The following is a 27,591-nucleotide window of genomic DNA, read 5'->3' on the forward strand; positions in this document are numbered from 1 at the left end:
CAAAAGCGGAACAGGATCTCTAGTTTCCCGTGGTTCTGCAGGGTTTTGGCTAGACAAGGCATCCGCTGGAAAGTGCAGCCTTGCTGGCCGATATGTGATGATAAACTGGAATTGTAGGCAAAAGAAAGTGCCACCTGGCTTGTCGTGCCGTGAGGCACTTCATTGACTTGAAGGCAAGCAGACTACTATGGTCAGAAATTGAATACACTGTAACGATATGTCTGGCCCCCAAGAGGTGATGCCTCCATTCCATGAATACCTCTTTGACGGCCAACAGTTCCCTTTCCGTGATGGTATAGTTCCTCTCGTAACTGGATAGCTTTCAAGAATAGAACGCAACAGGATGCACCTCTCCTGATTGCAGACAAGACTGAGAAAGAACTGCCCCGACGGCATACCCTGAAGCATCGCCTTCCACAAAATAGGGTTGATCCGGGTTAGGATGTTGTAACACTGGGGCGGAGGTAATCACCTCCTTTAATTTGTCGAAAGCCTTTTGGCCCGCAGTATTCCAAACAAAAGGGTTTTTGGAACTTATGAGAGCAGTGAGAGGTGCAGAGATGGCAGAAAAGGAGTGGATGAATCTGCGATATGAATTTGCGATTCCCAAAAAGGACTGGAGAGCTTTAACTGTCTTGGGGACATGCCATTCCATAACCGCCTTCACCTTCGAGGAACTCATCCTGATACCCCGATCGGTGATGTCAAAGCCTAGGAATTCCACTTCTGTGGCATGAAATACACACTTCTCTGCTTTTACAAACAAATGATTGTCCCGTAGATGCTGTAGAACTGTCGAAACATGTTGAACATGATCTGACAAGGAGACAGAATAGATGAGTATATCGTCCAAGTAAACCACTACGTATTGGTCTTGTATATCATGAAACACATCGTTCATGAACGCCTGCAACGTAGCAGGGGGTTACATAGGCCGAACGGAATAACCAGATACTCGAAAAGACCGAATCGAGTTTTAAAAGCCGTTTTCCATTCGTCACCCCTTCAGATGCGAACGAGGTTATATGCCCCACAAAGATCCAATTTGGTAAACACCCGCAAATCACCCAACTGATCTACTAATACCGAAATGAGAGGTAAGGGGTGTTGATTCTTAATGATAACTTTGTTTAATGCCCGATAATCGATACAAGGATGTAGGTCACCCTCCTTTTTAGGCACAAAAACAATGGAGAAGCTGCCGGTGATTTGGATGGTTGGATGAAGCCCATAGCAAGAGCTTTGTCCAAGTAGTTCATCAGAACCTGGTCTTCTTTCAGGGAGAGTGAGTATACACGCCCTGAGGGTATCTTTGTTCCAGGAACCAGGTCTATCGGACAGTCCTAGACACGATGGGGTGGGAGCACTTCTACCTTACCCTTGTCGAATACGTCAAAGACACGAGTCTGGTTCGCTAAAACACAGAAGGGGCAGGCAGTAGCAAGTCGAACGAGCAGGCAAAGGTCTAAAAACAACAAATTAGTCCAAAACGAAGCAGGATGGGAGAGCGCTAATTAGAAGCAGTGTCTTCTGGGTGTCGAACGCTTATGTGTGTTTGTTGAGGGGCGGAGTCTGCCTTGCTGTGTCCTGGTCAGCTGACTAGGCACGTGACCCGCTCGAATCCTGGCCCGGAAAACGCTACGTCTCCACGGCAACTGCCAACGGTGCAGAAACGAAGAGGCAAGTCGCCCACACCTGCGGCGAGGAGACCGAGGTGTAACATCTTCAGATAGGTACAAAAGGATCAACCAGAATAACTTGATAAAATGATCGAGACGGGGTGATATATTCCACTGATGGAGAATTTCTTTTGTTTAAATGGCTCAGAGTCAGAAATTCTGATTTTAGGCAGCTTAGTGTGAGGAGCCAGGAATAAGACACAGACATAGAGGAGACATGTTTGTGGCTTCAAACTTTTATTAAAGCAAATGGGGGTTGGAATATGCCTCACTCTCCCTAATCTAGGAGGAATTTACTTACCTCAACCAAAACAAATGGGTCTGTCCAGTGTCAAGATCTCCAAACAAAAGTCTACGTTTTCTTGATCTCATCCTTTCCGATGTTCTACCGTAAAACAATAGGGCTGCATATCTAGGAACCAGCGCATGCCACGTGAATTGGTGTCTTTACGCAGGCTCATCCACGTGAGTGGGGAATGATCAGTGACCAATGTACATTTCCTGGGGGTAAGGTAGTACTTCAAGTATGAGACTACCCTCTTCATAGCTTGGAGACCTCCAATCCAATTGTGGCTTTTCTCTAGGGTATCATTTTCTACTCTTATAGAGAATCTGATGCCATCATGATTTTGGGAAAGAACAGCTCCTAGTCCGACATGTGAGGTGTCAGTTTGCAAAATAAACTCTTTATTAAAGTTGGCCACCTTTAGCACCGGCTTGCTGCACAGGATATTTTGGAGTTTATCAAAACCAGTGTGATCTTCAAGAGTCATTTGATTTTCGGAGGCTCTGTGTTCTTACCTAATCAGTAAGGTGGGAGGTAATAGAGGAATAGCTGGGAATAAACAGTCTATAATACCCCACTAACCCTAAGGAAGGCCCTCAGATCTTTCTTTGTCTTGGGTACTGGGGTGTCTTGTACAACTTTTACTTTCTCACTTTGGGGCTGAACAGGTACATTCCCTACCGAATCCCCAAGATACTTGACGGTTGACGGTGCCAAGTGACATTTTATGGGTGTGTGGTAAGACCTGCTGTCCTTAAGGTTCTGACGACGAAGTACCAATGGTGTAGGTGTTCTGCCCATGATCTGCTGTGGATTATGTCACCAATATAAGACCTACAAAAAGAGGAATATGGGCAGAGGACTTGGTTCATTACCCTTGAAATCTGGCCAGTGCGTCATTAAGGCCAAAGGATAATGAGCATAACAGGAGTGGAAAAGTCAGTTTTCTCCGGGTTGACAAGTACCTGCCAGTAACCTTTAGTCAAATCGATTGTGGAGAGGAAAACGGCAGCCCCCAATCGATCAATTAGATCATTTATCTACAGCATAGGACAACCTTAACCCTAACAGCCTAGTGGAAGAATTTAACAACATCATGAACAAAACCCTTGACGACATCGCACCACTCAAGCTCAGAAACAGCAAGCCAAAGAGCCACCTGAACAACTGGTTCACCCCCCTCTTAAAAAATCTGAGATTAGAAAAAAGGAAATGGGAAAATACGTGGAAAACTAACCCCAGTCCAGAAAATAAACTGAAACTAGTCAACATCTCTTCTCATTATAAAAAAGAAATCATCCTAGCTAAACAAGAGACCTACAATAACAGAATCACACAAGCCAAATCAAGTACAAAAGAACTGTTCGCCATACTCAGAGAACTGGAAAACCCAATAACACCTCAAGATAACTGTCTCAAAGACAAAAAGTGGTGCTCTGAAATCCAGCAAGCCCTCTCTAACAAAGTGCGAAACCTCCAAAAGAAAATAGAACTAAAACGCGAGACCTTAGCACCCAATATATTACCGCCTATTAAGACACTTCCTAACTCCAAACCCACTACGCAATTCCACTTCTCCAAAGTCTCCATACTAGAAGTAGAGAAAGCAATACTCGGTCTAAAACCGTCCAACTGCAAAGGAGACTTATGTCCAGCACAACTCATCAAAGATGCCGCACGAGATCTAGCACCATTTATCACTAAGTTAATTAATGCCTCCTTTACCACAGGCATTATCCCCAGTAACTTAAAAGAGTCCTGGGTGCTCCCACTCTTAAAAAAGGCTACTCTAGACCCCACTATACCCACTAATTATAGACCTATTACTACGGTTCCGTTCCTCTTGAAGATACTGGACAAGGTGGCATACATCCAAATCCAGAACTTCCTGGAACAAAACCAACTATTAGGCTCCCGACAATCTGGCTTTCGCCCTCTTCACGGCACAGAAACTGCACTGATTGACCTGAAAGCCCAAATAGACAAAGTACGAGATTCTGGAAAACCAGCACTCCTCCTGCTACTAGACCTATCGGCCGCTTTTGATTTAGTGGACCATAAAGTCCTATGTAACCACCTAGATTCAGCAGCACACTTCTCCACTGAGGCTATAGCATGGATACAATCCTTCCTTAGTGACCGCACCATGAGGGTTTTCTCACCTACAGCAGCTGCAGACCCCATCCCTATTACCTGCGGTGTGCCACAGGGATCATGCGTTTCACCAACGCTATATAACATATTCACTAAGCCCCTGTTTGATGATTTGGACCATCTGGGTATCACATATACTAACTATGCTGACGATACCCAGATCCTCCTCCCACTCACAGGGGTTTACGAAAAAGATCTAGCTATGGTGAACAAAATATACAGCATCGTTCAGGCATGGATGGCAACCCATGGCCTATGCCTGAACGATGATAAAACTGAGCTTCTTATCCTAGGCACCGCACCCCTCATCAATAAACTAAGTACAAATTACTCTTCCTTTACCATAGATGGGAACTGCATACAAGTTGCCAAAGAAGTTAAAACATTAGGGATCTACCTTGATTCTACCTTATCATTCTCCAAACAGGTAAACTCCCTAGCTTCCTCAACAGCCTACACATGTAAGCTCATTAGAGCAGGGAAACAATTCCTTTCTCAGCACAGTTGTCTAACACTAGCCAGAGCCCTTATCATCTCTAAACTAGATTATTGTAACGCACTATACATAGGAGCCACTAAATCCATCATCAACAAAATCCAGATACAGCAAAATAAGGCCATCCGAGCGGCATTGAACATCCCCAGGAGAGAACACATTACAGCAATAAGAAGGAAACACAAATGGCTCTCCACCCATGAGAAAATCAGACTCAAAACTGCATCTCTCACACACAAATCTCTACATAACAAAGCCCCTCAATACCTAAAGGACAGATTCACTAGATCACACCCCACAAGACAAACCAGACTTGCCTACACCAATCGCCTACAAGTACCACGCTTTAAACTGACCACCATAGGCGGAGCTAGCTTCCCAGTCAAAGCTGCTCAATTGTGGAACGAATTACCCACTACCGCAAGGCTAGAACGCTCTTTTTCCAAATTCAGGCAAATTGTAATTAACTGGCTAACGACAGTAACTGCTAATTGAACCTATGATAATGCTTACGCCTGTTTGCTACACAGCATCTGCACCATACGATTGTAAACTTGTATTGTAAACTTGCACCTGTAACTGGTAATTTCTGTAACCTGTAACTGTAACCTGTAACTTATGCTCTAAGCTGTACATATTCTTACTTTCTGCGCCCTTATACCCCAGGGTCCGGTGCGCATAATAAATACCAAACAAACAAACAAACATTCTCCTTTCTGAAGTCAATGCAAAATCTCCACAATCAATCCGGCTTGGCCTCCAGCATAATCAGTGTAACGCTCACCTGATTCCCGTAGAGGCGCCGGTCTTGACTGGGCGTATACCGTATCTTCAAAGGTGATGTGTAACACACGGCTGGCTCTTTGGGCTGGACCTCTGTGCACTGTATGTCTGACTCGAAGGGTAAGATGTCTGCAGATAGAAAATATGGGATTAAGGAACTGGGTTATTGAATGTCTCTCTCTTCTTCCCTTTCTCTTCTCCTGTAGAACCCCAAAGGTTAACGCTCTCACCTTAGGCAAGTGGACGCCGTGCTCTCCATCTGCCTCGGGGCAGGGTGCTGTAACCAGTTTCTTCACTGGATAAGGGGAGCAGGCCTCTTGACTTCAGAGGACTGCTGTCCGTCGTTTACTGCACGAACGGTAAGTTTCGAGTAATTCTAATGTCTTTAAAGTCTTTAGTAATGATGTTTCTTGTTTTGCAGGGTTCCGGCGATGGCGGATGACGGGCTGAAGTGAGTTGAAGATGGATCCCGTGTGATGAATAGAAGCGCCTGGAAGCACGCAAGTAAGCGCTTGTTGCCTGCTTCACGATGCGCTCTAACTGTTTTTTTATTTTGCAGGTACAAGTTCGGAGCGGCTGCAGGGTGCCGGAATACCCACTGGGTTAGATGTGGAAAGGAGTAATGGCACGTGAGTATTAAAGTTCCCCAATGTCTTTAAACGCACCTTGTTTTGTCTTTCAGATGCGGGATGCAGCGCCGAAGGCCTCCGGAGCGTGCGAAGAGTTGGTAAGCTTTTGTCTTTCAGATGCCGGAATGCAGTGTGAAGACCTCCGGAGCGCACGAAGAGTAGGTAAGCCTTTGTCTTTCAGATGCCGGAATGCAGCGCGAGGCGTTGGTGACAGCCGATGGACCAGGTAAGTGAAGAGCTGTCACTGAAGACCGTAATGCTAACCTGTTCTTTCTCGTCTTTATAGGTGTTGCTGAAGACTGGATTCAGGATGGTAAGCCTTTTTCCTTAGGCCCAGGATCAGATACAGAAGACACGATGAGCGTTCTGCTGCAGAGGATGCAGAATAACGCAAAGCAAGATTCATCCATCGGGTGTGGTTTAAATAGCCTCCTGTAGTGCTTAGGTGTCTCCTTCCACAGCCACGCCTAGGTAAGAAAAGAGTTCCTGCTTTCCAGAAGAGTTCCAGTGTTCTGAATCTAGGGAGTGGCTCCTGCCCCACCCAACAGGAAAAGTAGTTCCAAACAGAAGAGGATCAGAGGCTCAACTGGCAGGCAAGTAAGCAGCATGGTCTGCTGCAGGTAAGTCCACCCAAGCATTATGAGCCTGGCGCTTCCAGCGCTGGGACTGGGCATCTTTATGAGCCTGGTGCCACTGGCGCCAGGACTGGGTCCAAAAGGTCCCAATTGGGACTGGTTGGCACTCGGAACCTGGGTTATGGATCTGCTTCCAAGGGAGTTGGGAAAACCCTGACCTTTTGGAAGCAGAGATCATGACAATCAGAGAGGACCAAGGACTCTAAAATAGTTCGATAATGTCTGAGCTTAACACGTTTTCCAGTTCCATGACTATTTCCTTTCTTGCCTCAGGGTTCCAATAAGATTTTAAATGGACCACCTTTCCTGGAGGTGTACAGATGAAGTAAAAAACAACTGTACTCACCATTCTTGATTTGATAGGCTTCTTTCCCACTGTTTTGAAGTAAAATGTTTACATCGCCTCTATAATCTGGGTATATGACGCCGCTAGTACGTATAGGCCATATCGGCAAACAAGACCAGATTTAGAGGCTAACCTAGTATAGGTATCGGGACGGGGGTACTCGAACCAGATCGGTGGGTATTAACATTCTTTTCCCAGATAGTATCAATTCCTCTCTACTGCTGCAAAGATCAAACCCAATAGATTTTTCTGCAGCTACTGATGGATCAGTCGCTCGGTTAGTAAGTTCTCGAACCTAAGGGTTCCCCAGTTTGTATCAACTGAACCCGATCCCATTCCTGACACCATATGTGAGGAGCCAAGAATGAGATGCGGACACAGAGTAGACATGTTTGTGTCTACAAACTTTTATTAAAACAAATAGGGGTTGGAAAATCCTCAACCAAAATGAATGGGTCTGTCCAGTGTCAAGATGTCCAAATAAAAGTATGTCCTGTGTCTGTAATCCTATTCTGGCCCTCACATTCTAACTACAAGGTGTAAAGGATATTGGCCCTCATTACGACCCTGGCGGAAATTAACTGACATGACCGCCATAGCGTAAATAGCGTTTCCGCCACTGCACGATGGAGGAAAGTGCGGCTAATTCTGACCCATCGGGCACGAGCATTACGCCATGGCGGAAGTGCAAAGTCCGCGATGGCGGAAATGACCCCAAAACGCCCCTTACCGCCGTCGTACGTCGCCCTAGGTGCAATTCCGCCACCCATCTTAGCGGTCACCGTAATGAGCGATCAGCGCAAAATACGGTCACCGTAAATATACGGAAACGGAAGTAAAAACATGGGGCCGGAACGGGAAACAGCACGCCGTACACCTATAAAATCAGAATCCCAACACAACCATTAAAAATCCAACCCTGAGACACATCCCAACCCGTTAGCCACCCCAGTCAAAAAAATAAATATGGGAAAAGTTGCTAAAAAAGCGTGCGACCGCAAGCGGCAGGTCCACTTCTCCCACGAGGAACTCACCGTGCTCACAGAGACCCTCCAGGAGAATGCTGCCGTCGTCTTCTCTACGCAAATGACCAGGACGGCACTTGCAATCAAGAAGGCCATATGGGCGCTGGTGGCACAGCGGGTAAGTGCGGTGGGGACCGCACCCCGCAACCCACAGCAATGCAGAAAGCGATGGGACGACCTACGGATACGCGTCCGGAGCATACTCTCTGCCAACCGGAACATTGCCACAGCTACCGGGGGAGGATCGGAATCACCCATCAAGTTGACCCCCTGGGAAGAAATCTGTGCCTCCACCATTGGAATGGAGAGCATAGAGGGAGTCGGAGGGATGGAGAAAGGAGTGCAGACATCAGAAGAATCAGGTAGGTGGCCCAAATAAAACTATGCCAAATCCACAATTACCAACCATGTGAAGTACCATGTGTCCCCATAGTGCAATAGAAACACATGTCCAGGAGAACGACCACATACATTGCCATGACAGCGCCCCTTAAAAGTCAGATTAAATAAATAAATATTTAAAAATCCCAAAAACACACTCTACATGTGCAGCATGCACACCCTAACTGCAGACTGCAAAATAACTGCATCCCCAATGCACACAAAAATGAGACCACCTCCAAGGCCCTGACCCAAATCACCCCCAGGTACCATCCCAATGCATGTGATACAATTGCCATTACAAATACCACAGACCCATGAATAACGCTCGCCCTCCTTTACTCCACCACAGGGTCCGATTCCAACGACGAGCTTCAGGACACCCCTACCAGCACACCTGCAAAGAGGGCCAAGACCAACGGCCAAAGACCCTCCACCTCAGCTGCACGGATCAAGGCACGGCAGCAGCACGAATCGAGTGGCAGCACACTGGAGGGGACATCAACAGGCACCCCAGCAGCCAGCATGTCCACAACAGCAGCACCACAGGTCCCCCCAATGGATGCCACAGAAGGCACTGCTTCTGGTGGCAGCAGCACCCTAGGTGACACTGCATTCATGCCAGCATGCTCCGACACAGAAAACGGTGCTGCCGAAGTAGGACACATCCATGACCTGTCTCAATCCCCCTGTTTGTATCATCCCGTACACCATGAGGAAACCACGCAGGGGCACCCACAAGACGACGACTGGCCAACCCCCACAAGGCCTGTTGCAAGGCAACATGAGGCGTCCAGCCCCTCTGTGACACCACCGCAAATGGGCATGGCCCAGCAGAGGCAACAGTCCCTCGAGCAGATGATAGTGCAACAGCAGCAAATGGCCACGCTCCTCAAGGAGCATGCTGATGAATGTGGGGGTTCTAAGGCAGCCATTGAAACATCTACTGAGACACTTAGGGCAGAAATGGAGCGAAGTACAGAGGCACTAAGGGCACAAATGGAGAGAGGTACCGAGAGCCTGAGGGGACAAATGGAGAGAAGCACCGAGAGCCTGAGGGGGGAACTGCATGCGACGTCAAAAGATGTATGTGGTGAACTTGCCGCTGTGCGCCGTGTGCTCACTGAGCTCTCACAAACCCTTAGGGACATGCATGGACGTGAGCAGGCAGAGACATCATCCGTTGCAAGTTCCGTCCAGGGCAGCCCCCAACGTAGATCTGGGAGGAACCGGCGCTCCACAGGCAGGGGTGCCCCTGATACCAGGGAGAGGGGGCTTGCAATAGCGTCTGCCCACTGACAATGAGCGTCATTGGACACTGGTGTTCGGGGGGGTAGGAGGGTGGAGGGGGTGTGTTGTGCTTCTTTGGGTGGCGGGTCGATTGGGTGTGTAATGTCATTTCACATCTGCAATACAAATCTTCATATTCATCCAATGAGATGTGTGGACATTGATCTCTGTGTACGAGGCCTATCTTGGCGTACAGTCCACATTGTGCATGTTCCAGACACACACAGTGCCACAAGTCCCGTGTCCATGTAACAGCCACCAGGCGTGAGTGCTAGAAGCATGCATCTATGAGATTCTGACGTAATTCACGGGCCTCCTGTGCCTCGCGGACCCCTTGAGGTGCTGCCACATCCCCACCCTCATCATGACCATCTTCAGGTGCTAGCAGTTCTTGCCACCTTCTCATGGCGGTACAGGAGTGCCCCGCCAGACCTGCTGAGGCAGCGGAAACGAGCCTTCAGTAGGCCGAATGCCTGTTCTATGACCACACGGGTACGTGAGTGGGCATGGTTGTAGTCCTCCTCATGCTGGTCCTGTGGGTTCCGGATTGGTGTAAGGAGCCATCTCTTCAGTGGATACCCGCAATCACCTGTATGTGGACAAGAAAGGATGTTTGTGGAATGTCATTGCTACGTACGCACCCCCCCCTTCCTGCCAGGTCATTCACGCATCACCTACCCCACATACTCATGCATTAAATGAGACTCACCGAGTAGCCAGGATCGGCGCCCTGCGTGTCGCTCCATGTAGCGTGGTATTCTAGAGTTCCGCAAGACCATAGAATCATGTGTTGATCCTGGAAATCGGGCAGAACAATGTGTAAAGATCCTGTTGGAGTCACACACCATTTGTACATTGATAGAATGATATTGTTTCCGGTTGCGGTACTGGGCCTCCATGGCATGTGGGACAACCAATTCCACATGGGTGCAGTCGATGGCACCAATGCAACCCGGTATGCCGCCAAGTGCATGGAATCCCACTTTTGTGTTTGTAAGCTCCTGCTCCGAGCGTGGTAAAGTGATGTAGTCGTCTGAGTGCTTCAGGAGGGCATCAAGCACTTGGAATAGTGTCCGTGAGAATAGTGGCTGTGAAATGCCATGCAACTGTCCGACTGTGTGCTAGTAGGTGCCTGTGGCCAGGAAGTGGAGTACAGACACCACCTTCAGTAGGGGTGGGATGGCGGTTGGGCTATCTATCATGCTGACAAGGTCAGCGTGTGTCATGTCGACAATGGCGGTTATGGTGTCCCGGTCCAAACGGTAGAGGGTGTGGATCTGCTCAGCTGTGAGGTTGAACGGATTAGCTCGGAGGCGTGGGATTGCGGGCTGCCTGCGTGGTGGTAGTGGCTGTGCTGGTGGGGCTTGCTGGCCATGCCTTGCCCTCCTCCTCCTCCTCCTGCGTCTCCTCTGTGCGGCCGGTTGTTGTAGTAGTTGGCGTTCGTCTTCTTCTTGAAGTTGGAGTACTTGCAGTGCAATCAGGTCCCCCAGGCCCAACATCGCTAGTCCTGCCGGTAGCATTCTGGAGTGGGTGTGGTTGGGGGAGGGGGTTGGGTGTGCAATTTATGTGTTTTCAGGCTGTATAGCCTTCACCTGTGGTGATTCATTCCACCTGTGTCAGCTGCAATGCCTTTCGTGCGAGCACGTCCCGCACACGACGCTGCAATTCGACGCATGGCATCTTGCATTTGCAATCATGTTCTTAATCCCGATGGCTGTGAAATATTGGTTTATATGTTAATTCTGCTATGGTCCCGTTGTTGCACATACTATATTTGCATTCGCGAGCAGACTTGTGAAGGGTCAGTGGAATGTAGTGCACGATCAACGGTGGACCCTCATGCAGCACTGTACCGACGTTCACCGACGGCGGGGAGTCCCATCAGTGATTGAGGCCAGTTACCATTTTCACACACAGCCGCACTGCATATGTATTTGTGAATACAAGCGTTCACAGATGCCTTTTCAACGTGATGTTGCAAATTAGGAATTCGAAGGACAGCGCTTTCGGTTTTCAACTAGCGGCGTGGAGACGCCCACAGGTCTGACTGGAAATGTAACGTTCTATTGTTGAATGTCCTTGGGACAGGGCCCATGACGGGAATGCAATGATTGATATGATTTGAATGGGATGCGCTATAGCGTAGTGGACGATAAGGCAGGACGTTCCCAAATACATGTGACTTCACTACACAAGGAATCCGGGCAGGAGCACAGTGGATATTGAAGGCTGCATTACGCACAGACTCAATGGAAATTTCGAATGTTATGTGAGTGAATATTCAGGCTTTTTCATAACGGGATGAGGGAATGATGAATGGATGCATGGAAAGATGATTTAATTGGGAGTCTGCCATGTACATGGCTATTTGGAATCTATCCCCTTCCCCTGCGCTATGTGCTGCAAGGCTGCCATAGTGGGACCATCGTCTGTCTGCCCTTGTTGAACCCTCCCTGTCTCGACGCGCCTTCAATCACTTGTGTCTATGCACGTTGATGATCCCATCTGATGGATCCTGTTCTGACAGGCGCATGCACACAGACACTCGTTTGAAATAGTGTATTCACCTCGATTTGTGTCGAAATGATTCGCAAGTGATGTTTGGGTGCAATTGATCCTTATGAGTGGGCTAGCATGCATATGGTTGTAGGTTTGGTGTGTTGAATGAAGTGAGTAATGCATATGGAGTTCGGATGCCCATACTATCATTTTTTTCATTTGGGTGACAGGTATCTCCTCCCCTTCTGCCGCTGCCATCTGTACGCCACTCCTGCAGATGGCTTCTACAGTCGACACCTGCAGCTTCGAGTTAATCAGTGGAGCACCATTACGATCTTATGGGACGATCGCCAATGGCCCACATGCCCTTACGCAGTACTAGTGGCTAGGTGCAGCATACCTAGCTTCCAGCTGGACTAGTGCCTACTTCATGGGACGGCCCTGCGGTCCTAGGCGCTTCCATGTTGCCTTTTTGGACGTTGATGTAGCCCCTGTGTGCCATGAAGGTACAGGGCATCACACATGGGGAAGCTGGTCATTTATTGCGGATGCAGCCCACAGTAATGCTGATCATTTGTGAGTTTATGTTCAAATGGCTGTATGGGCTTGGTGATTTTGATGTGCATTAAATTTATATTCAGATATTAACCGTGTAGCGTTATTCTTTGCTAGTAATGTGGCATATTCCGATTTGTGGCGCGATGTATTGTGAGGTGTTCTGCATTGGGTTCCGGCTTCTGGGTACAGTTGTGTGGTACGTGCTTATGCTGATGGTTGGTTTGACTACTGGCATGTGTACAGGGCTGGTGCAGTCTCCCTCAGGTTACTGCTTTGAATGTTGATTTACACTGGTGGCAAGCGATGGGGGACTGTTGTTGTTTTGTGTCATGGAATTTTCAGTTCATTTTGGTGTACTTGCACCTTCAGATGCCTGTGCTGCATCAGTACGGCAATGGTGTGTTGCCAATTGTGGATGGCCACTCACAGGGCACTTGGGGCCCCTGCATGCATTTGTTCGTTGGCATGCATGGGTGACTTGTACATTTCACTGGTTGCATGGTGTGACTGCATTGCGCCTACGAGGAGTTGTGCAATGTGGCCAGGGAGTGGAGTACAGGCACTCAGTAGGGCCATTACGGTTGGTTCGCGATGCCGTAGTTCTCGCCATGGCGGAATGGTACTTTCCGCCATGCTTGATGGCGTTAGGTGAATGAATGTCCGCTGGGGTCAGCATTCGCGTACCGTTGCGCCATGGCGGATATTGCGGTTTTGCACGGCGCGCGTGCGCGTACTTGGTGCAGTTAGCGTTGGCGTTCACTACGGTGTCGCTAATCGCATCGTACTTTACGGTGACGGGTCATGATCGCAACGGGCGGTATTCGATGGCGGTATTACATTTCCGCCATCGTTTTTCGTATTCCGCCAGGGTCGTAATGAGGGCCATTGTCTCTAGGTATTCACAAGTGCTCAAATGTTTAAGTTCAACACAAAATTTCAAATTCAACAAAAAAGGGTTCCAATGAACCATGTTCTCGGGTACAGGGAGCAACTTCCTGCCCCAGATTCCTTGCATTAGTTTCACCAGTAAAAAACAAAAATCCGCTTCCAAGAAGTTTACTCTTGGTACATTCACATTTCTTGGGGAAACCACTCCCTTCCCCAGGCTTTCTCTTAAATACTTTGCAAATCCCAAGGGTATGTCATTTCCTAAGGACTTTCCTTTCCTTTGTGGACTTTCACAATAGTTCATGACTTCAAGGGCATGGCCTTCTTGATGTTCTTCACAATTGATGTTCTTTACAATTGGTGCGTATGTTTGTCTTCACCTAGTATACTCCCCTGCCAGGACTTGTTACACAAAAACTTAACTTTGGATTCACCTGGTGCGCCTTCCTACCATGACTTTGTTACACGCACACTTAACTTCACCTGGTATGCTATCCTGCCAGGACTTTATCACACAAATCACTTTCTCTTTTAGACCAGGGTTTGATAACCCATTAGTGTCTTTTTTTACCTCCACTTCTTCTGTGGCTTTGCTGGTTACCTCTCTTTGCGTTTTCAAGAGGCGAGTTACTCTTTTAGGCCACCCGGTATCCCACTTGTACTCTTTTGGTTCACCACTGGTTTTTAGCCTCTCCTTGCTTCGGTTCCCTTCAATCCCTGTTACTTCTATGGAGCGATATTCACTTACTGGCAACCTGGTAACCATATTTAATTCCCTGTACTTACCGGTTGAATCCAGCGTTTCTTCATTCTCCCCTGCGTATTGGCTCTGCGTGTGCCCCATTAAGCGCTGCACTCTTGATGTGTCTGCCTTCGCAGTGCACGGTTCCCGCTGCTCACGGTTTCTCAGCATGCACCTGGGCTTCTGCTTTCCTGCTTCGGATTTGACTTCCAGTTGCCCACAGCGGCGTGTTTCCTTTCAGCGTGCTGCTCAGCATTGTAATGGCTTGCAGTGCCATTCCACTTCTGCAGCTCTCCTCACTCCTTCTGAGTGTAAGCTGTGGCTGGCACGTATTTGAACTTCCCGGCTTGCTTGCTCATTTTCCAACAACTAGACCTCTGCCTTGTTCGTCCGGTCCTCGTGAACCTCATTGCTCTCTTGTTTTTTCTCGTCTCAGTGGTTGTGAGACCACTTCTGAATGGCTCTGAGGAAGTGGTTACTGAACATTATTCGAAGTGATCCTTATTCTCTCCCTCTTCCTCGTCCCAGTTGTTAATATACTATCCCTAAAGGGAGTTTGGGAACTAACAGCGGTAAATCTATTCAGAGGTTGGAGAGGAATGTAACATTATGCCATTAAGGCATGGGGACGGTAGACATCCCTGGTGGTCCACCCTCATATAGCCGCTGTTAGGGAGATTTATCAGTTTTATGCTTAATCCCCTCTCCTAGTGAGACCCCAAGCACTTTTCGCTGGACTTCTCAACCTCGTTCTTGTTCTACTGAATGAGGGGAGCCTTTTTTCCCTCATTAATTCTATTCTGCTCTAATCATGATAACCCTGTTCTGTATGTTTTACTTTATTTTATGGAGTCTTGCTTTCCTCCATATGATATATGATATGATAGGTTATTTATAACACGCTTAATACCCAGAGGTTTCTAAGCGTGGACCGAACCTGTGTTGCTCCGTGTCGTCTTGCTTCCAAAGCGTGCACGTTGCCCCTGAGCTATCCTCCCAAGCTTTTTAAAGGCATCTGTGTTTCACTTTTGCAGCAAACAGCACCCTATGTGCAGTTTTGTTGGGAGCCCTTTAGACTCTCCGTTTTATTGTTCTTGAGGATAGAGGGATACTTTTTACGCTTCCTAGCTTTTCCTTTTGAGAGATCAGCACACACCACCTTATGTGGAGTGCTGAGGGGATACATAATATCCCCCTTCTCCCTTCTTCTGTAACTTTCTAGTTACAGTAACAACCTTAGAGTTATGGCTGGTGGCAGTGGACATGCTCTACTGACATTTGTGCAATTTTCCACTGCAAGCTCTATGAACAGCTGCGGCTATGCACAGGAGGGTCACCTATGTTCCACCAACCATGGTGGCTCCTTTCATTTTTCCCCATTCCTTGTGTGGTCAATCTTCCTTGACCCTTCTTCTGCCATCCTGGGAGGGGGAGGTCCTGATTTAAGTATTGTCTTCGCTCGGAACCTTTTGTGTAGCCTGCCGAGGCTCCAGTGTGTCTGCGAGGACAGGAAGCATGGGAGGATCCAGAAACGCTGCTATCCTTTGTTTGCTGATGTGCCTGAAAGGAACCAGTTCCCACTGGGGGGGGGGGGGGGCTGGCTGTTCTGATTGGACAGCCACCCACCCCTTTCTGTAAACTTCAGGAAGAGTTTGCATGGGATGAGTGTGAAATCCTGATAAAAGGTGAGTTTCCTGAGGCAGAAGGCAAGTCGACCACTGGAACAGAAGATCCGAAGCAAAAGACAACCAGAGACGCTGGCAGACCCTTCCAATAACCATGAAGAGACCACTGCTGTTCTGACCCCGTTTTTAAATCGACAGAGGGTCTCCGAAGAGGACGTCTCCTTCCCTTTGGCTGGTGGGACCAAGTAGACATAAGACGACCTGCAAAACGAGCCATCCGCCGACGTGCTGTAACCTTCCAGGGCTGCAAACTGCCAATACCAGTGGACCTCTGACCCAATTGCAGTGCATCATCCTCCCTTGAACAAATCCACCCAGATCTTTGGTGAGCTCCAGTTGGACCTTCAGAGACAAGATCCCCCTCCTCAAAGTCACCTCACCAGAGTGCAGGGCTGGAGAATTGAGGCAGATTGACTGGGCGCTAATCGTTCACTGTTGGAGCTTGTAAAAAGGCGCCAAAACCTCAGACCTATGTGGGAGGATGAAGAATTCCTTGCTGAGGGTCTTTTCTCTTGACTGCTGCCGCGACATCCCTTCCAGAGTCCCTCCTTTTGTTACCACGACCAAGGAACAGGAGGCCGGGTCCACTGCTGCTGCATAGGAAAGAATCCAGCTGCATCTTCTTCAATACTACTAAGGTACTGTGGGGCTCATGGTAGTACTTACCTCAAGCCAAAATTTTGCTCCTGTGTTACTGGAGTGCTGTATCCGGTGTTTGGATATTCACCCATACCAATCAGCCAGGCCTATGGCTTGTGTGCCTATAGGGAGTCCTTTCCAAGGTCCCTGATAACTTTGTTATTCCACCATAGCATCCTACCTGAAAGTAATTGAAGTGTGGAACTTTACCTTTTCTGCTGCTGCACCTTACTTTACACCCCTCCTCAACTGACTCTGAAGAGCTCTTAGTCAGGGATGGACTGCTAAAGTATTGGAATCATTTGAAAAGTATTACAAAGTGGTATATTGCTGGTGCTGAATAACCCTTTTTCCTTACAACAGAACATTTTCTGAGTGACTTTATTAAGTGAATTGACTAGTACATTCCACTACTATTGGTTTACTCACCTGAAAAAGTATTGCTGAAGTTTTCTATTGTGTTGATTAGTTTAAATTATACCTACATGCCTGACTATAACTTTGCCTTGTGTATATAAAATAAATGTCTATTTTACTATAACTACAAGTGTGTGAGAGTTTCTTTGGCCCTATATATTTACTGAGTTCATTGTACTTACCTACAGCTCACATCCTCCTCATAGGATAAGCCTATCTGCTCTGCCATTCAACCAAACCTTTGGGCAGTAAAGACTTATACTAGGAGTTGGAGCCTGTACACCAAGGGATAGTTTTATAGAGTCTCACCTGTTGGTAGACTGCCGTCCCCCGACCACTTAGAGGGCGGCTATCTCAGGGAAAGGATTGATGACCTAATCAGATTCATCACATTATTCAATATATTGCATTTTAATGGTCCAATGTATCTGGCAATGATCACTCTTCATCTTGCAAGATAAATAAAATGTAGGTATCTGTGATACAGTACTTCCTTCAAGTAAACCTTCTGTGCTTCATCGTGGTTCTCTGGGAGATGGTAAATTGCAAATCTACAAACTATAAATAAAATAAATATAAATACAATTAAAATAAGCTTGTAGTTAGCAAGGCTACACAAGATTCTTGCTCTCTTACAAACTAGACATTGGCCCTCATTACGACCCAGGCGGTAAGCGGAAAACGATGCCGGTAAATGAATACCGGCATCGTTTACCGCTAGGTCCGATTATGACCCGCGATAGTGCAATTAGCGACATCGTAGTTTACGGTGCCGCTAACAGCACCAAGGTCGCGCGCGACCCACCATGCCGTAAATACCGGCATGGCGCAAAGCTACGCAGATCACAAACCAAGCGGACATGCCCCTAACGCCATCGCCAAGGCCGTAAAGTACCTTACCGCCATGGCGCTAATTCCGCCATCGCGAACCAACCGTAAATGGCCATGTGCAGTGTTCCCAGCTGCCACAGGTGCACAGAATCAGCACAGGTGGAGGCAATACAGACTCTCCCAGTGCAAAAAGAGTACACCCCACCCATACCAGCCCCAGTCACACTCCACAATGATACCAATAGGACTAGCAATGTTGGGGCTGGAGGACCTGATAGCAATGCGAGTGCTACAACTGCAACAACAACAACAACCTGCACAGAGGAGACGCAGGAGGAGAAGGAGGGCAAGGCAGGGCCAGCAAGCCCCACCAGCACAGCCAGTGGCACCACACAGGCAGCCCCCAATCCCACGCATCAGAGCCAGTCCATTCAACCTCACCGCAGAGCAGATCCACACCCTGTACCGACTGGACCGGGACACCATCACCAACATTGTGCACATGATACACAACGACATCGTCAGCATGATAGAAACACCCACCGCCATCCCGCCCCTACTGAAGGTCGTGTCCGTGCTCCACTTCCTGGCCACAGGCACCTACCAGCACACAGTGGGCCACTTGCATGGCATATCCCAACCATTATTCTCACGCACACTGATCCAAGTGCTCGATGCCCTCCTCAAGCACACAGACGACCACATCTCATTGCCACGGTCTGCCCAGGAGATTGCCAACACCAAAGTGGGTTTCCATGCACTAGCTGGCATACCTGGTTGCATTGGTGCCATCGACTGCACCCATGTTGAATTGGTGGTCCCACATGCCATGGAGGTACCATACCGCAACCGTAAACTATTTCACTCAATCAGCGTGCAAATGGTCTGCGACTCCAACAGGATCTTCACACATTGTTGTGCCCGATTCCCCGGATCAACACATGATTCAATGGTCCTTCGGAACTCCACAATACCACGCTACATGGAGCGACATGCAGGCCCAAGATCCTGCCTACTCGGTGAGTCTATTGTCATGGGCATGGAAATGCGAAGTGTGTAGGTGATCGACGTACCAATGCATATTGCACCTGGCAGAAAGGGGGGGGGTGATGCATACGTCACATGGCTGCGACTAGCAGTAGCCAGATCATACCCTGAGGCAGCACTCACGTCATCTGACAACAGTATACATGATGCCTGATCTAATCAGCCCTAACATGTGAATGAAAGTGTACCCCAACCATGACACAACCATCTGCAGGTGCATTGTACGAAATGTGACCACATTGACTCCAAAGGAACGCACCTACATGCACGTCACCAAACACCATCAACTGAAAGGCCTGTCCCCCATAACTGCGCACAAAGGAGGCACATGTCGGACAGGAACATCAATGCACCACTACACAGACAGCAAGACCCACAAACTCCCCCCATTGACACCAGTATTGTTCCCTGGGGTCATAATGAGCCGGACAGCAATGTTGCAATCATGTGAGCATTGACCTCACAGGACACGTGCCAGGTCACATAAAGTAATGGCCTGAACGGACACAGTGGATGGGCACTCACAAGGCAATTGTCCCCCCTGCATGTGTCTTGGCATGCAAAACAGTACATGAGAGCCATGAACATATACCGGTTGCATAGTGTGAATCCATTAGCACAACTAAATCTGGTGCAAAGTAACAGTTGAATGCAAGGCATGGTGGCGCGTCAGAAAGCAATCTCATTCCTGACGCATACATTGTTGCCCATTTACAGGTGATGCAGGCTATCCCCTGAAGAGGTGGCTCCTTACACCAGTCCGGAACCCACAGAACCAGCATGAGGAGGACTTCAACTGTGCCCATGCACGTACCCGTGTGGTGATAGAGCAGGCCTTTGGCCTACTGAAGGCACGTTTCCGCTGCCTCAGCAGGTCTGGCGGGGCACTCCTGTACCGCCATGAGAAGGTTGCGAAGATCGTCATGGCATGTGTCATGCTACACAATATGTGCGTCAGACGTAACGTGCCTCTGCCCCCTGACGCAGAACTGCAACCACCTGATGATGAGGATGGGGATGGGGCAGCACCTCAAGGAGGCAGCGATGCACAGGAGGGCCGTGAAATGCGTCAGAATCTCATTGACCAATGCTTCTAGCACACACTGTGTGTGCGTGTAACATGTGGACGGCACTTGGGGCACTGTGTGTGTCTGGTATATGCACACTGTAGACTGTACAACAATAAAGCACACATACACAATGAGCAATGTCCACACATTTGGTTTGTGATAAACGTAAAAGTGTATTGTGCTCATGAAAAGATATGACACACCCAATCCCCCCTCCCCCCTGAACACCCCAACACACCCAATCCCCCCTCCCCCCTGAACACCCCAACACACCCAATCCCCCCTCCCCCCTGAACACCCCAACACACCCAATCCCCCTCCCCCCTGAACACCCCAACACACCCAATCCCCCCTCCCCCCTGAACACCCCAACACACCCAATCCCCTCTCCCCCTCCCCCCAGAAATCCCTGCAAAGGAGTGCCAGTGCCTGTGGTGAAGTGGGTAATGTTTTAGTGGTCCACTGTGCGGGCACTATTGCCAGCCCCCTGTCCCGGAACCTGGGGCCCCCCTGCCTGTACTCTTCCGGGTCCTGGATGACCTGCGGACGGGGCTGGATGGGGCCGAACTTGCAGCTGAGGAGGTACCGGGCTGCTCGGTACGCCGTGTGTCCATGATTGTCCGTATCAGTTCACTAATCATATTCCGCACTGCGGCTAGTTCCGTGCATATGTTCGTGCTTGCTGATTGGATGGCTGCCTTGATGCTGTCAGCACACCTCTCCATGCTTGAACTGGCACCTCCACAATCAGCAACATGCTGCGTTAGGATTGACGCCAGTTGTTCTTGCCTCGCTGATATTTGGTCCAGCACCTGGCTGTAATCAGGCACAATGGGGGTTGCAATTGCAGGCCCAATAGGACTACTCCCCTCCTCCCCTACTCCCACTGGGCTTGGAGTGGCTGGCCATGAACCTCCAGGGGATTGCCCCTGTGTGTCCTGTCCATGCAGGCTACATGGGGACAGGTGTGGGGAGGTAAGTTGGGTGTGGGCGGGACCTTCCATGTCATCATCCCCATTCGCCACATCGCTGTCGGAACAGGCTGCGATGGCTGCAGTCTCCCCGACTGTACTGCTCCCCGCAGACACGATCCCCTCAGTGGGCAGCAGTGGTTGTGAGTCTGCCGTGGGTGCCTTCATGTCCCTTTACTCGGGGGGAATTGCTGCCCTGGGCTGTTCGGCAACAGGAATATTGGCCTGCTGTGGGTTGGCCATTGGTCCAGCAGAGGTGGATGGTTGGTGGCCTCTTCCCTCTGTCCTGGTCTTCTTGGCTGGGGTGGTGCCACTCTCGTCCCTACCGGTGTCCGAGTGTGAGCCTGTGGTGGAGCAGAGGAGGGAAAGTGTTATTGATGGTTCAGCGGACATTGAGCAGGCATTGTGATGAGTGCCATGGTTTAGATGGATAGATGGTGGACTTTGTAGGCCGTGACATACAGGTTGTCTCCCTTTTGGGTGGGTTGAGCATGCAGGAATGTGTGTGCCTGCTGTAGAGTGTACATGCTGCATGTGTGCAGGGTGTGGGTCTTCTGCTGATGTGTTGCGTTTGCCATATGGGGCGACATTGTGATTCCCATGTAAGTGTGATTCAGGGTGTTTTGCAAGGCTGATTTGGAGGCACCTACCTGTGTCTCCTGATGTCGGGGCTCCTCTCACCATTCCGCCGACGCCCTCGATGCACTCTATGCCGATCAATGAGGCACATGTCTCCTCCCATGGCTGCATCTTCAGTGGGGAGTCTGCTCCACCGCCAGTTGCCAGTCCCAGGTTGCGGTTTGCTGACAGTATGCCCCTTACTCGGAGCCGGAGGTCATCCCACCTTTTGCGGCACTGTCTGGCGGTGCGTGGGGTGGTACCTACGGCACTGACGCGTTGTGCCACGAGTTCCCATACTGCTTTTTTCCGGGCTATGGCTGGTCTCGTCATCTCTGATGAGAAGACGACGTCTGCCTTCTCCTGCAGCGTTTCTGCCAGCATAGTCAGTTCTTTGCGACTGAAGCGGTCCTGCCGCAGGCTTTTTTAACAACTTTTGGCATGGTTAGGAGAGGAAATGGGTGGGTAATGGGATTCACAGGGTTTCAGGGTCGGATGTAGTGTGGTTGGGTGGGATGGCAATGGATTGTGTTTTTAAATATGGCCGCTGTGCTCTTTCCCGTTCCGCCACGATGACGCTACTTCCGGTTCCGCTTATTTGCGGTGATCGCTAATTACGGGGCCCGCTAATTACGGGGCCCGCTGATTACGTCGCCGCTATGATGGGTGGCGGTAGGTCACCCAGCGCGGCATTCAATGCCGGTAAGGGCTGTTTACGCCATGGCGTAGTTTACATTACCGCCATGGCGTAATGCTCATGCGCGATGGGTCGGAATATGGCGCTCTTTACGCTATCAGTCCATGGCGTAAACGATGATTACGCCATGGCGGTAATGTAGCTTACTTACCGCCAGGGTCGTAATGAGGGCCATTGACTTGAACTGACCAGATGCTGAGTTGTGGCATTCTTTGTTTAGGGCAATTGGTGGGGTGTGTTCCGGGAGTGGGTGTATCTTAAACGCTGTGGAGGAGATGCCCATGAATATGGTAGTGACTTTTTCCAGAAATGCATAAGTGTGGGGTCGATTTGTATGTTGATAAGTATGAGGTTCCACAGTCTGGGGAAATCAACTTTGAATGCTTGTTTCCTGGTTCTATTTTTTTGCTTTTCTGTTGCTTAACTTTTGCCAGGTCCTGATGTCTGGGAATGCGCTGCAAGCCAGAGATGGTGACTTTGTGGGCCAAGTAAGAGGAAGTATTCAGTAGACTGCTTTGTATATGATGTAGGTAGTTTTGAAGATGATGCATGTCGTCGATATAGCTAGTGATGTTCTGTAAGTGCAGGTGCAATGGGATAGTATTTACAGAATCCTTGGAGTCAGGCTGCGGTGTGGCGGATGCTTCAGAAAAGTGGTAGTATGCAGGCCGATGACCAGGGTGTCTCCTCCTTCCAAGTGAGATAGGAACATGGCCTACAGGGTGCCTTTGAAGCTATTGTCTGCCAAAGACGACTTGATTTTCCACAGGAGGGATCATTGCTCATTGGTACGGTGTTTGTGGCAGACAGCAAGGGGCTGGGTGCGGGAGTGTTCCGTGTTTTTGGTAAGGAGTGGCATTTCCATCTTACTGGGGTTTGCGATGGGCGCCGCACATCTAGGCCAGGGTGAGACTGCTTTCAGTGGGTAGATCTGTGAATCATCTGCATATTGTGGATATTATTTCAAGTAGTCACCTATTGTGGGCATATTTAGTTAATGGTATTGATGTTGCTGAATGTCATTCAAGGAAAAAACTTGGTGTAAAAAATATTTTAGTCTAGTTCAAAATTGTCTTTTTTACCATGTCCGTGCAGAACCAGGAAAGGAATTTGTGACTGTTGCTTTCTGAGATCTCTACACTTACATTACTGCAGGTTGTATCTTAAATTCATTTTACAAATTGCATCCAGTTTTTCATGTTGAACTTAGCTTGGTACTGTCTCTTTTTCCTCTCCTCCAACTCGTCCCTTTCTCCCACACCCTATAGAACTTTGAAACAACCCCTGGATGGAGTTTAACGCTTTGTAAGCAACCTAACATACATGAATTCAATTAAAAGGTGTATTACCGGACAAAGCCGAATCGCAGATTTTCCAAGTAAATGTAAAGCTGAGAATTGATTTTATGTGCTTGAAGTTAGTTATTTTATCTGACATTTCTGGGAATGTGACAACTGTTTTTAGATATGTATATGCCTTCTAGTTGAATGACACCTAAGAGTTTTGTACGTTTTATTCAAGATGCAGAAATTGGTGAAGCAGCTGCCTCTGAAAAGCTTGTGCTTGGAAACAGACTCACCAGCACTAGGTCCTGTCAAACAGGTAACCTTAAATATTACTTTGTCACCAATGTTTTAGAGGTCATGTAAACTTTGACTAGAAATGTAAGATTCTATAATTGTGTACATATTTGAAATATTGTGGCTACTGTGACAGCCACATGTTTGATGGGAAAGGGGCAGGGACAGCAACCTGCTTTGTGTTGCTGGCCCCAGATCCCCCAAGCAAGCTCCTTAGCCCATCCCTATCCTAGGCTGTAGGTCCATTCCTAATCGCTATGGTTGCCCTGTAAGCAACAGCATGTGGAGGAAGACACAGATAGTTGAAATCAGTGACAAGACACGCACAGGCCAGTCGCCACAAGCATCCCTGAGTCATGTAGTATAGTCAAAGCTGCCTAGTTTGCACAAGCGCTGCTTCCCGTAAGAACCATGGGTCCCTCTCTTCTCTATTCATCGGGTTCCACGAGTGTCAGAATGATATGTTACGGAGATACAGCATAGAGGAGGCAAAGTCCTCCACAGAGAGTTGCAGGTGCCACTGGCAAATAATTAGAGGGTGGCAGACACATTTTTTATAACTTCTTTTAGCAGAGCCGCATCCGAATTTATCTAGTCTGTTCTGTTTTTGCGAGTTGATATGCCATCGGTTAAGTTCGTCAGGTCTGCGCGTAATAAATAAATCAAATCAAATTTATAGAACAAAAGTTAGTTTGATATTTGATAACTTGAAGCCAGCCTGAATTATTTCACAGCCAAATGTTTCCCAGGCTTCGTGTGTATATTCTGATTGTAAATCATTAATCCAGCAATGTTGCAAACTAGCTTTTGAAGGAAAAAGTGTGGCATTACTTTTTTAAAATATAATTTCAAAGTTGTGTGACCTGCAGAATTATATGGGCCTCATTACGAGAAGTGTGCTAAAAACGGGGTATTATCGGCATGGAGGAAGTAGCAGGTCCGTGCTCGTTTGACACCGCTAATAGCGGCTGATTACGAGTGCGCAAGCATGCGCGAACCCCCATGCCGGTAATGGCCATATCGCCAAGCCGCTAAAGGCCCTCCAACCCCCCGATAGCGGCATCACAGAACCCGCCGATACCGCCTCCGCCTAGGAGGCACCCCTTAATACCGACCCGGTAATAACACCATGTAAATACCGGGCTCGTAATACCAGACCCGGAAGTAACGTCATTGCGTCGGAACGGGAAATGCGCCGGCGGCCATCTTTAAAAACACAATCCATTGCAATTCTCCCAAACCACCAGTGTTACATAGGAGAGACGAGGGCCATTGAAAAGAACATGTCTAAGGCAACCAGAAAAACCAACCCCTGCCTGCGCATGAAGCATTTCTCTGATGAGGAATTAAACATGTTGGCAGACACCCTTGCTGCCCATGCTGATGTGATCAACACCCATAACCTTAAAAGGGAGGCGCAGCAGAGGAAGAAGGAGATATGGGAGGAGGTAGCCTGCAAGGTGTCTGCAGTCGGCACCACCCCACGCACAGTTAAAGACTGCAAGAAAAGGTGGGATGACCTCCGCCCCAGGGTACGCAACATCCTGGCCAGCAATCGTTGGGAGGCCATGGCCACAGGCGGGGGTGCCCACTCCCCGTTCAAACTAATGCGCTGGGAGGAGACATGCAGCGCTACCATCCATATGGAGTAGATCGAGGGATTCGATGGAGACGGGTGCCGCAACATCTGGAGATGGAGGTGAGTGACCCTGCAAACCCCAGTAGGGCAAACCATGACATAGCACAAGTGATGTGGAATAGAGCCTAGGCAAGGCAATGCATGTCCCATCACACACACAACAACATATCCATGTCCAGATGGAGGCCCAAACCCTGCCACACTGAAATGCATGTGCCAATCCCATTACCAACAGACAGCCAACACACAGGGACCATTCCCATGTCATACATCACACAAACCCCAATACAATGGCATGCCACCTGGCATGCAGCATTGCTGAACTGAGAGATCACAGCTAATGCCAAAATGCCCCCCCTTCAAGCTACGCTGTGTGACACACCTGTAAGATATGAATGCATGAGAACTGAAAAACTCCACAGCACCATCTAATGCATCTTGCATGTAACACCATCACAAATTCCTTGTATCTCTTCTACCCCCCAGGCACCGATGGAGAAGAAGGCAGTGAAGACCCAGCCACAAGGCCATCCACGTCCCAGGCCAAACCACCTGGCACTGGCAAAACCACCTCCGGGGTAGCATTGCGGCCCACAGTACAAGGCAGGACGAGTGCACAGGCCATGCCGGCACATGAGGGCCCCACTGATGCAGATGAGACTGCAAACACAGAGGTGCTAACAACAGTGGAAGGGGAGGCCAATGGCACCCATTCTGCTGCAACAAGTTCCGTGGGTGAGGCAGCAGCCACAGCCCCATTGAGTGACATTGACATGGGAGCGGAGGAGTACTTGGACCAAGAAGGCGCAATCCATGTGGCATGTCCACAAACCCAATCCCCCCGCCAGCCCCCCAACCCCACACTCAGGCCACACTCTCCAGCCCCATTGTCATGATCTCTGCTTCCAAAAGGTCAGGGTTTTCCCAACTCCCTTGGAAGCAGATTCATAACCCAGGTTCCGAGTGCCAACCAGTCCCAATTGGGACCTTTTGGACCCAGTCCTGGCGCCAGTGGCACCAGGCTCATAAATATGCCCAGTCCCAGCGCTGGAAGCGCCGGGCTCATAATGCTTGGGTGGACTTACCTGCAGCAGACCATGCTGCTTACTTGCCTGCCAGTTGAGCCTCTGATCCTCTTCTGTTTGGAACTACTTTTCCTGTTGGGTGGGGCAGGAGCCACTCCCTAGGTTCAGAACACTGGAACTCTTCTGGAAAGCAGGAACTCTTTTCTTACCTACGCGTGGCTGTGGAAGGAGACACCTAAGCACTACAGGAGGCTATTTAAACCACACCCGATGGATGAATCTTGCTTTGCGTTATTCTGCATCCTCTGCAGCAGAACGCTCATCGTGTCTTCTGCATCTGATCCTGGGCCTAAGGAAAAAGGCTTACCATCCTGAATCCAGTCTTCAGCAACACCTATAAAGACAAGAAAGAATAGGTTAGCATTACGGTCTTCAGTGACAGCTCTTCACTTACCTGGGCCATCGGCTGTCACCAACGCCTCGCGCTGCATTCTGAAAGACAAAGGCTTACCTACTCTTCGTGCGCTCCGGAGGTCTTCACACTGCATTCCGGCATCTGAAAGACAAAAGCTTACCAACTCTTCGCACGCTCCGGAGGCCTTTGGCGCTGCATCCCGCATCTGAAAGACAAAACAAGGTGCGTTTAAAGACATTGGGGAACTTTAATACTCACGTGCCATTACTCCTTTCCACATCTAACCCAGTGGGTATTCCGGCACCCTGCAGCCGCTCCGAACTTGCACCTGCAAAATAAAAAGACAGTTAGAGCGCATCGTGAAGCAGGCAACAAGCGCTTACTTACGTGCTTCCAGGCGCTTCTATTCATCACACCGGCTCCATCTTCAACTCACTTCAGCCCGTCATCCACCATCTAGAACCCTGCAAAACAAGAGACATCATTACTAAAGACTTTAAAGACATTAGAATTACTCGAAACTTACCGTTCGTGCAGTAAACGACGGACAGCAGTCCTCTGAAGTC

General features: G+C 48.9%; 1 protein-coding gene across 2 annotated transcripts in view; it reads left to right on the forward strand.

Moving 5' to 3' along the window:
* TATDN3 (TatD DNase domain containing 3) overlaps positions 1–27,591 on the forward strand; it is a 481,102-nt gene that overhangs the window by 436,183 nt on the left and 17,328 nt on the right. Inside the window, exon 9 of one of the 2 annotated variants that reach the window (XM_069608538.1) lies at positions 23,894–23,968. In XM_069608538.1, the coding sequence (XP_069464639.1) occupies positions 23,894–23,968 (75 nt within the window). Of the gene's footprint in view, positions 1–23,887; positions 23,969–27,591 lie in introns of both variants that reach the window. The other variant, XM_069608537.1, reaches the window with a different exon arrangement.

The sequence above is a fragment of the Ambystoma mexicanum genome, chromosome 4q, assembly GCF_040938575.1.
Source record: "Ambystoma mexicanum isolate Mex_15411 chromosome 4q, UKY_AmexF1_1, whole genome shotgun sequence".
Lineage (NCBI taxonomy): Eukaryota > Metazoa > Chordata > Amphibia > Caudata > Ambystomatidae > Ambystoma > Ambystoma mexicanum.